The sequence below is a fragment of the Amblyomma mixtum genome, chromosome 5, assembly GCF_055824585.1.
Source record: "Amblyomma mixtum isolate Tamu chromosome 5, ASM5582458v1, whole genome shotgun sequence".
Lineage (NCBI taxonomy): Eukaryota > Metazoa > Arthropoda > Arachnida > Ixodida > Ixodidae > Amblyomma > Amblyomma mixtum.
In genome coordinates this window covers 118179173-118190942 of record NC_143016.1, presented here as the reverse complement: position 1 = coordinate 118190942, position 11770 = coordinate 118179173, and the positions used below count along the sequence as shown (strand labels likewise).

The 11770-nt window shown below is 45.3% G+C and overlaps 1 protein-coding gene across 1 annotated transcript; it reads right to left on the bottom strand.

Moving 5' to 3' along the window:
- Window positions 1-2813: 2813 nt before the first annotated feature.
- On the bottom strand, window positions 2814-11153 carry LOC149343456 (uncharacterized). Its single transcript, XM_089546974.1, has 5 exons — window positions 11138-11153; window positions 9476-9824; window positions 7478-7710; window positions 4717-5158; window positions 2814-3108 (listed from the first exon to the last, which is right to left on the bottom strand). The coding sequence occupies exons 1-5, from the start codon at window positions 11151-11153 to the stop codon at window positions 2814-2816; spliced, it is 1335 nt and encodes a 444-aa protein (XP_089403100.1).
- Between the last annotated feature and the right edge of the window lie 617 nt (window positions 11154-11770).

The window sequence follows — 11770 nt, the reverse complement described above, 5'->3', positions numbered from 1 at the left end:
ACTTCGGTAACTGTCGCACAATACATCGCCATCAGTAGCCGTCGCCTGGCCAGCAATCTTCACGAATTAACGCAGGTTCCCTTCAGCCGTCCTTCTCGGGAAATTGGAGAAATAGGAGACGCTTAGAAAGTCGTAGTAGAGCGGCACTTGTCGCCATATTTCGGAGAGCAGGCGCTTTACATGACGCACAGAATGCAGGGCACTCGAAAACCAGGTGGCCAATTCTGCAGGCACCAGCCACTTCCTTTAGCAATATGGCAGATGTCTTCTGAAGCACGTCGTTCAGGTTATGTGAATAATTAACAGAAATTCTTGCGATGGAGACGAAAAAATAGAAGTGGAAGGGGCACTGTACGTAAAATGATGTCCAGTGATGCTGGCAGGAACAGGTGACCTCTTTAACGTTAACTGTACTTAAATGCAATAAAAATTCTGTGGTGAATCGCCAACCTGCCGGGCCAAGTTCCACAAGACGCTAATGTCTCAGATGGGCTTGATGAGTACTGTAACTATGGGGAAAATAAAGATTTTATTGATATCTTTGCACAAGCTGGTAATGGCTTAGATGGGCTTGATGAATATTTTAACTATGGGGAAAATAAAGATATTATTATTTATATCTTTGCAGAAATAACGAAGAGCAGTTGGGCATCGCCAGTGCGTGCAATACTTACAACACAAAACCGTTGCTTCTTACTGTATTGCCATGAGCATCGAGAGTAGGAAAACTTATATGACTGTAGAGTCATGTTGGCTGCCCCGATGAGAATCTTTGCAGGGATAAATGTGCAAAATTTGGCACATGACACAGTTTATTGGAGATTTGTGGGAGAAGCCTTTGTCCTGGAGCGGATCTACCTGACTCATGTTGATGGCTGTGATGATGAGTATGAATTGCAAACGTAATTCAGTAATGTACAGCGCACTATATCGTTGAGTCATTCCGGACAAGGCCGTACTTTGTACTGTTTTCGCGTGTCATTCTGTGGCCGTCAAATTGTGCGCTTAAATTTTAATTCGCGAATAATTAGTTTCGCTGATGCGTTCTTCAAGAACCAAAAAATTTGTCACTACGCCGGACAACGTTAACACCTGAGTCTGAGGGTAAAACTATGTGGCTTGCAGTGACGGCACTGTCAGTGGTAGCATGGGACCGCGAGCGGAGATTTTTATTTTCTGTCGCGTAGCGGTTTCTGACTCTCTTTTCAAGCCGGAAGCCTGCTGGTAACTTAGGTCATGGAAGCCAGTCCAGGGAATATTTTCACGAAACAGCACTCGATGAAAGGTCGACAGGGTATGAACATGGTGGCATATCCTCTCACATTAAATACAGCGTTGTCACAATGTCAATTCTTCTCGCGGTATGCAGAATGGGTCGACGGACGCCGTGATTGCTGCAATGAGGCATAGGTTTTGAGGAAAATCTTTCCGTGAAAGGTAAAATAAGTGGCGCCCTTAAAGGAACACGGAAGACATCTGCCTCGCGATGAGATGAAGAGGACCAGACGTTTTTGGCCGCAGAAGAGCACAAAGGCCTTCGTTTTCTACCGATCTCGGGTTACTGCTTCGGGCAGGTCTCGTCTTTTACTACGGTTCCTGTAACAGAAGCTTCTCAATACCCAAAACACGCGAAAGGTTCATAAGAGTAACTAACTGCCGCATCTGCTGGAACGCCATGCACGAAGATGTAGGAAGCAGCTCAGGTCGTTTTGTTATGATTTTGACGGGAGAACATAAAGAAAAAGATAATGGGGAAATGTGCAGAACGGCAGTTGGCACCTAGCACTTGTTCCCATTGCACGTGTCTGTATTGAATTATGTGCCTCAACACCTCATATTCCCATGGGGACCTTGCTTCTAACTCCGACCTTACATGGGCATGCGGAAAGCGCCAGTAGAGCCTCGGGCATGGGGCCGCAATTGAATGCTGCAAGGCAATCGCTCTCTTTCTATCCGGTGTGCTAGTAATGGTGGTGTAAGCACTTCGCAATTAATATTGCGTACAATTTGTGATCGCTGGAAGAGTTAGTAGAGGTAGTAGAGTTAGCGAATGGCATTATTTTCTGAAAAACAAACTATTACATGGAGCAAACTTCAGTTGAAGATTGAATTTTCTGTGGTGATTTTCTGTGGTGATTTTGTGGTGATAAACAAAGAAGGTAGCACTATTTAAAGTGCACACTCGCCGGAGTGGCCACTACACAGTGGTTTTGCTTAACGTTTACAGATTTTAATTTAAAAACACTTGATCGAGACATCGTGAGATCTGTGCAGGTGGATTGTACAGAAAGGCGGACACTACGTACGTGATAGAGCTGAATATCTAGAAGACTAATTAACTGAAACAAAGTAATCAACTTTTTATTTCTGATTTTATGAGGTAAGATGCGATTGCGAGATTTCTTGCTGGGAGTATTAAAGGTAAGCCCTGTTTTTAAGTTTCTTTAGTCGCCAATGTGACTACAAACATCCAGCGTTAAAAAAATGCACCGCATAATTTTTGTTTCAACTGTTTATTGGGGTACATTTGTAGGAAACAAAGTGCGTATCCATCGGATTTCTGTATCCCGCGCCCCCCTCTAGTTAACGGCTGGTCTAGCAGCCGTTTTGTTTTCCACGTTGAGAGCTGTTTAATTAGAGTGATTTACATGCCACGCAAAGAGAATCTAAACCGAATTAACTTTTTACTGCTATAGCCTTCTTAGCCGTTAAGGGCTATATGAACCCTTGGAAAGTTTCCCTTGTGTTAGAAGCAAAACAACCTCATAAACACTAACATTGTGACTGCACAAAAGTGCCGCTTTATGTGTACTCTATATTCTGGCCGCCTCCTTTGATCGGCGGTATGACTCGATGATGGACTCGCTCCAAGGCATCATAGAGGCAGGGTCGGTGAGAAAAACTTGCAGCTTGAACAAGGCCTGTTCCACGTACTTCCTTGATGCATCCTCTAGTTTGTTAGCTTCCTCCTCGCTGAGCATCCTGTTAGTGTAGCCGCCGATCAGCTCAACTAGTGGCCCAATCAAGGGAGTCAATACGTAGGCGTCCCATTTCACGGGAACAGTGAAGTTGAGCTGATAGTCTTGAATCTCGAGCATCTGGTTCTTTCTGAAAGAATTTAAAAAAATATTTACTGTATTCAGAGACCAGTGGACGCTTAAACATCTACAGCCTTCTATCTTCCTCCAGGCATTCCATGAAAAACAAATTTCCATTGACCTACAGTACTCTAGGATAGAGCCTAAGTGCTTTCTGTAACCGACATATTTTAATCATAGCCGATTATTTGCTCTTTTAACAAAAAACTGCGCAAAGGACGGGGTACAGAAAAGAAGCACACGGGACGAACACAAACTACAACTTCTTAATTGCGCCAAAGCCTCCTTTCATCCTCACAAGCAAAGTGCACGAGCATTGCCTTTGGCGTTGGCGCGTTTGAAAGGTTGTTATTCCGCGCTCATGCCGTGTTCTTCTTTTGCGTGTACCGTCCTTTAAGCAGGCTTTTGTTTGAAGAACGTCGCATCAGCAAGCCCCCATTACACTCTTCCTATTATCCGCACAGCCTGCACCGTAGTGGACTGGAATTCTCTGTCCCCTACGGACCAACACTGACTTATTTGACACGAGTCACGCTTTGTAACTGAATGCATGTGTTTTTATTTCCTCCCTCTTTTTGTAGACTGCAAGTTGCCATGTGATTTTTCTGACTTATCCTTTCTGTACAGTGCCCGTCCCGCTTGTACTTAACCGTGGTCTGCAGTATGTACATAAATAAATAAAAAATAAAGAAATAAAGAAATTAAATTGATGCTAGCAATACATTAGTTATTTTCGCAACGCTGCAAAATAAAACACAGAGACAGAAGCGATATTTTTGGCTCTGGCTCTTTTTCTGCAGCTTATGGATCATATCAGACACTGTTGCTTAATAATTTTTAACAACTGTTAATATCATTCTTATATAAAGCTGCGGTGCCCGCACTTTACCCCGGCATTGTACTGCTGCAAGGCATGACTTCCCCCGCCATATTTTGTAATTTTGTCGAAGCTGTTCCTTGCCCTGTCTTTGATAGCAGTCACTGACCGTCATCGCTTTCTTGCTACCATCACTGCTCCCAAAGAAAAAAAACAAAAAAGTGAAGCAGGAGTCGTGATGATAACCCTTAAAAATGCAGCTTGAAATATGAACACGCTTCCACAGCATTCAAAGGGGACATAACAGAGCTACAAGCTCAATCGCAGTGAGAGAGCTGCTAGGTGCTGTGAACGCGTTTTTTTATTTTTGTAGAAAGAGAAAGGCTTAAGTCTTACAGCGCTTTTTCTACGAAGATGACCTAACAACTAGCTTAACTTTCCCATTTGCCACTTTTTTAGTGCTTATGGCCATTGTTAATTAGTGTGTCGACATAATGGAAGAAAAAAATTAGCGTTGCAATATTCGCTTTGGAACTAAGCGACAACACTGCACGCGAAAAGTAGACCTTTCTCTCTAGAGAGCAACTGAAGAAGCTTCACACCACGACTGAAGAAGCTTCACACCAATTTTTGTCGGTAATTTTACTCAATGAATAAAGAAATTTCGCTGTTATATATCTATTAAACATGCTTACTGAGGCATCAAAGCGGCTGTCATAGCTAGATCTTGTCGGAGTTACAACAGGTGTCAACCTGCTTCTCTCTGGGACGCAGTAGACGACCGTATAACTGGGTACTCACTCGCGAACTTCGAGAACGACGTCGACTTCTTGAATCCAGACGTCGATTCGGACGTCAACCCAGGCGCTGCTGGCGTACAACCTTACCCTGATATTCTCGAAGGTGAGGGCTACGCGCGCCACGAGGCCACACTCCTGGAAGATGGCAAAGTTGTCTCCGCCCCTTCCCAAGAACGCGAGCCCGTCGATCGTTGCGTTGGTGATCTGGTACCTGGAATCACCCCATGTGACGTCTTCAATGTCTGTGAACACGACGGGATCTAGGCCCGATGCGAGAACGATGCGTTTGATGCAGTAGCCAAACAAACCCCACGACGTCGGGTCAGGCCAAGGAGTAGGTGGGAAATACTCGGGCCCTAGACCTTCCTCGAGTAGGTCGTCTTCTATGAGGTTTACAAGCAGTGACTGCGCAAACCGGGGATCTTCTCGAGGATTCTCCACAGCTGAAAATATCCAAAACGAACAGTTGCTGCTATCAGGCGCGGCCCCAAAGCTCATAAAACAAAGAAGCGCTGAATTGCCACTTCAATATTGAGCAAAAGAGAGAGAAAGAAATGAAAGCTTTTAAAGCGAACGAAGCCACGCCCAGAAGCAATACAGAAAAAACAAGGAACGGAGGTAAATAAAATAACCGCTATGTAAATGCTTCATTCAACAATACTACTATAAATTGTTTTATTGTTTGGTCTGTACTTCCGGCAGAAGTGAGGTTATATACTTTTTTGCGTTGTATCCATGGCAGAAATTTGTCTCAAATAGAGTAGACTACCCCGATAAATACCATGTTTGTTATTGACTTTACTTGTTATTTTAATTCCTGATTGAGGGCTCATTGAGGGAACACATCTAGAGCTCGAGTGCAGTACGTTGTATTCAACCCCTCGGATCAGCACTTAAGCTACAAGAAGCGGTAGTGGAGATATCCCTATTGACTTCGACCACATGGGGCTTTTCGACGTGCACACATTTCGAAGTGCCCACTGGTATTTCGCCTGCATCGAAATGCATCTTCCACTTCCGGGATTTGTTCTCGCGACCACCACCTCAGCTGCCTGACGCCCAAGCCACTTCAGTAGGTTCTCGGACGCTAGGAACAGTGACCTCAACGTCACCAAAAACGCAGGAAAAAATTCCGCCAGCAGCCTCAATCTATCGTACTGTCCTTTGTTACAGAAACGTGTGTTGACAGCAGGCATTACGAGCAATGTAGTTGTTTCGCCTTCTTTTTGTAGCTCAAAAGGGTGTCTTCGACGCACCACAATGACATCCTCGTACAGCTGCTGTCCTTCTCCAAGGTGCAATGCAAATGCAAAGTACTACTGCCTACACCGAAATTAATATAAAAATAACCTTTTCCGTGATTTTTATTATTTTATTCTCTAGTGCACTTGAACACGAAAGACTTCATGCTAATTCGTTAGATGCACGTTTGGAGGCGGTCGGTGTGGCGAATTTTCGGTGTTCTGGTTGACACAGACTTAAACCTATGACGCCGTAGAATTTTTCAGCCAACGCCGCAAAGACGGTTTGCAGTAAAGGTCTCCGTCACTGGAAACTATCATCGTGGATTTTTACCCACCTCACCTCCTCATGCTTGCGTACAGATGCGGTCATCATGCAAGTGCTATTGCTGTCGGATACTTCGTTTTGAAATTATCTTTTCACCTCTAAACTTGTAATCTCTCCACTTGCATATGAGCCTATCTTGTAGGGCTTTAACGTCGCAAAACGGCTCATGCTATGAGGGACGCCGTAGTGAAGGCCTGCGGAAATTTCTACCACATTAGGTTATTTACATGCACTGGAATCGCACAGTACATGCGCCTCTCGAATTTCACCTGCATCGAAATTCGACCTCCGTGGCCGGGATCGAATCCGCGTCTTTCGTGCCAGTAGCTGAGCGCCATAACCACTGAGCCACCGCGGCGGGTCCCCTTGTCTATCAGTCGGTGAGGTTTGGTTTATTGGTTTATTAGGGTTTAACGTCCCAAAGCGACTCAGGCGACGCCGTAATGAAGGGCTCCGGAAATTTCGACCAACTGGGGTTCTTTAAAGTGCACTGACATCGCGCAGTACACCGGCCTCTAGAATTTCGCCTGCATCGAAATTCAGCCGCTGCAGCCGGCTTTCGGGTCAGCAGCCGAGCGCCGTAACCACTAAGCCACCGCGACGGGTCCCCTTGTCTATTAGTCGGTGAGGTTTGGTTTATTGGTTTATTAGGGTTTAACGTCCCAAGGCGACTCAGGCGACGCCGTAGTGAGGGGCTCCGGAAATTTCGACCAACGGGGGTTCTTTAAAGTGCACTGACATCGCGCAGTACACTCGCCTCTAGAATTTCGCCTTCATCGAAATTCAGCCCCTGCAGCCGGCTTTCGGGTCACCAGTCGAGCGCCGTAACCACTGAGCCACCGCGGCGGGTCCCCTTGTCTATCAGTCGGTGAGGTTTGGTTTATTGGTTTATTAGGGTTTAACGTCCCAAAGCGACTCAGGCGACGCCGTAGAAGAGTGGCTCCGGAAATTTCGACCAACTGGAGTTCTTTAAAGTGCACTGACATCGCGCAGTACACGGGCCTCTACAATTTCGCCTCCATATAAATTCAGCCGCTGCAGCCGGCTTTCGGGTCAGCAGCCGAGCGCCGTAACCACTTAGCCACCGCGACGGGGCACGGTGAGGATAAAACTTATGAATTTAAATAAACGAATCCTCCTGGAGATCATTATAAATGTTTTGAGCAATACACAAAACAAAACAAAATACTCACATCCAATTTTAGTGCCGTTAACAGCGTACAGTTCCAGCTTGCCGAGGAATTGGTGCGCAATCTTGTGTATGATAGGCCCAAGTGCTTTGCCGACCTTGTTCCTTACAGGACGCTTGGCGAACCACGCGGCAATATCGAAGAAAAGGTTGCTTTCTCCCGACTGCCAGATGTCGACTTCGGGTGCGTCATTCTCGAAGCCGAATACTTGAAGAACAAGGTTATTTGGGGCAGGCCTGCACGAAGGACGAAATGGTTGCTTCAGTTTGGAAGACAACGATGCGGTAGAGACGCATGCGTTACCGTGTGCATCGCGGCGATGCATCTAATTGAACGGAACTTTGTGATAATCGGGTTACAAAACCCTAGGTGGAGCATTTGAAAGCTTAGGTGCACCTGTTGAGTAAACAGCCAGATGAAAATGGCCCAGCACCGTTGTATTGATCATATACCTTTATAAAAACGATTTGCTGAAACGGGTGTCTCATTCGTTAGGCGCAAAATGCTGTTACACATCACTGGTGTCAGTATTAGCTGGCGAAAGTCCTGTTCAAATGTATTCATGTTCAGTTCACGCTTTTTCAGCAGGAATAAATTCAGACGTTTTTCCTGCTCATTGCTTTTAATGTTATTTGGTAGTTCTCTGAAGGGGGAGCTGGAAAATACCGCTACAACTTCCCAGCCAGAAATTCATTGAACAAAGCGACATTTGATATCATCAGGGTGAATTTCTCAGCTGACGTTTAAACAAACCGTGATGCGGCGCTTGAAAGTTCAATAAAAATACCCTTTCTGCCTTGAAAGTGCTTGTGCGTCACACAGGCAGAACATTGCAAAACATAGATCACATATTAGGAAGTGGTGTCTTGTTGTTAATAAATATAAGGAGTGAGTTTCCGGTCCAAAGCAGAGCAGTTACTTTCGAAGGAAGTTTACCATTATTACATTTTTATTGCAACCGGACGGGATAATTGGCACCAGCGATCGGACGTTTGCTCATAGCCAGAGAGCTGCGTTAAAGGTACGCATTGGAGAGACTGATGTTGGGCTGTACTGATAATATCGAGCCCCTAATTGCGCCCTTTCGCCGCTTTCGCAGCTTGATGTGCCGCCATTTTTATGCTCTCTCTGTGCTGGGGAGCGCACTCAGCGTCCACTGCTGGTCTAAAATGCCAACGCATTTGCCCTATTTTCCTCGGTCTTAGGGACGCGTTCTACGGCCGCGATTTACTGCCATGTGACTTTCATGTACGGGCATATAAAGTTGCCATTTCCGCAGTCGTCAGCTTTGAATTCGTCAGTCGTCAACGGCTGCAGTACTATGGCGATTGCCGTCAACCTCGCGGAAGTGCAGAACGAACGTAGCGTACAAAAACGGCGGTGATGAACTGTCCTTTTCCTTTGTGCCAGTGCGGTCGGTAAGTCCACCTGTACTTTCATGTCGCAACTACCAACTAACTCGAATGGCGCTATGTTCAAGCACACCAGTTTTTCTCCTTGTGAGTAGCGCCATTTTATGCCAGAAATAGGGACAGCGACACAATGAGCTTATTGCTGTGGCGATGGCGGTATGGTCCATCGTGTGAGGTGTCGGATCTGGGCGCTTTGTGACGGCTTTGTGTACATATAGTACACACGCCACTGGCATGTTTTTTCTGCTTTATGCGACACGGAAGGAAATTTCAGCTTTTCCGACCCCACATCTCGATTTTAAGTTCGACTTAGACTTAATCTTTCTTAAATGATATGCAAATGTGTGAGCTAGCTTACAAAGGGAACTATATATTTCACATATAAAATACATATAAGCGTGGCATGGAGTGTAATGTGCTTCTACAAATGAAAATGCAAGGATGTTATTTGCTGCCGGTTTAGTTTTTTTGGTCTTCAAGCCAAAACAAAAACAAAATCTTTTGGTGAAGTTAAATTATGCTTTGCGAAACCCACTAATATCGATAAAACACAACCAATGTATTATTGAGGGAAGGTCGAAGTGCTCACTCTTTCACGTATATCGTCATTCTGAAGTGGCGGATTAAGATGCGTATTCGGAATCGGCCGTCCATCAGAGCCGACCTCATTTTGCCGCGGTAGCTGATGACCAATGGCCCTCCTTCTACCTGAAGAACGGTGGACAGGCCACAGTCCGTGACGTTCAAAAAGTTACGGCGGCCCCTGCGAAGGTTCTCCAGTCCGGAGATCTCGCCCTCGGTGAGAGAGATATGAACAGTATAGAAGCCGCCGACTTTCTCGTAGATGTCCGCCAGTGGAAAATGTTTGAGGAGGGGAGACGACAACACTTTCTTAATCCCGATGTCCGCCAACGTAATGTGGTGCACACATTGAGCACCTAGAAAAAATAAAACGCGTAACTTTTAGCCACCATCATCATCAGCAGCAGCAACAGGAGCACCAGCATTAGCTTCAGCCGCCTGACTATGCCCACTGCAGCACAAAGACCTATCCTACTTTTAGACAGTGGTGAGAAAAGACAGCCGGTTAACTACTTTGTTACTCTTTTACTACTGAGTTAAACCTGTGACGCCGCGCAGCTAGCGGAACAGTTTTTAAAGCATGGCTTGTGATAACGACAGTTTTGAAACCTCGTTTTGGAGCCCAGCATTCACGCTAACATTTAAAAGCGGCGTGAAATCCTCTTAGTCGATCTCCAGTTAATCCTTAGAGGCTGCCCAACGTATGGCAATTTCGTACTGAAAGGTTTTCCTAAATCCGCTACAAGAGCGGTAAATAAATATTCACCGCTTACAATGCTACAATGCTTAATTGTTGACAAATTACAATGTTTAGTATTGGACATTGTCCTTAATTCGAAGTCACTCGAAGCCGGCACCACTGGCCATGCGGACCCGTCTATCCCTATTATTTTGAGCAGCACCACATCTTAAATTTGGCGATGATTTTTTCCTGAGCTTCCTCCTAACTTCGCTTCCAGCATTACGCCATAGAGAAATTTTTAGAGAGTATGCTTTTGTTTTGCACTCTATCAGTGAGTGCTTAGTTTAGTTGGGCTTTAGTTTGCAAACTATATTTGCTAACAATTTGATTACTTGCTTTGCGTGCTTTACGTAAGTGAAGGTCTAATTAGGGGCATAGTAAATCTTAACTCAGAGGAATGGAACACCGTAGCAATGATTTTTCACAAGTATTTCACATAGCTCCGTAGGGAAGAGGTAATCGAAGGCACTATTCCTCATTTTTGAGAGGCTTTAGGTATAGAGCCATGTGGATGTGTCACTTACATCCCTTCACGATCACAGAAAGAAAAATTAGGCTCACAGCTTTTAACATCACTCCTGTTTCAGTGTGTTTTTCCTGCCCTCAAGAAAACTTTTAAAATGCGAAAGGATCAGCAATGTCATTCCTTTGGTCATCTCGAAAGCTACGCGGAGATTCGAGCATGAACAGTGAACACAAATGTTGAGTCAAGAAGAATTTCGGGATACTTTCACAGGCAGGCTTTAAAATGCACGTAAATGAATTTGCAATAGAACGAGACAGCTGACTGCTCTCCATAATGGACCTCAACTTTAGACTTCTGTTAATAAACGATTCGTACCGAAATGAGATAATATGAGCTAATTGTGAAAGGATATGAACAGTGAAATTTATTTTGACCTATGAGAAAGAATTTTTAGAGCTTACCATCCGTGGTGACCATGCCGGCCGTTGACAGAACCAACAACCACAAGCCGCTGACTAATATCACTTGTGGCTTGGGTTTGCCGCAACGTTGAACGTGGCATAAGAAAGGGGCCATATTTTGGCCGATGCAGCTTGTAAGCAGCACGCGTTTAGTAAAGGAGGCGACGTAGGACTCCGCTACTGAGAATGGACTGCTGCCTTTTTATAGACAGCCGTCCGTGGTATCACCGGCCACTTGAAATTGAAGCCTGTGGGCACACTCGTTCCCTATCTCGAATGACTGCGGGCAACGTGTCAGCGAGGGTCATCATTCTGCAACCTTATGGTGCCGGGCCACAGTCGACAGTTGTGTAGTTCCGCTTTATGCGGAACTGTGGTGGCACGGAATTTCACCTCGGCTTGACAACATCGTTGCAAGCTCGCACCACATGCGTAGATACGATGCGCGAGTGAGGGCCGACTGGATATATTGAAGTAGACAGGAGTAAACAGCAAATGATGCTCACAAGAAAGAAATGTATGGCTCATGTTGCGACGCGAGCTTGACGCCTCTTATGCAATATTTCTTGTTATTTTCCTGCTTTGCCGAGTAGGAAGGACTAACAGATTAGGCAGCTGCATGCTGGAACTGAA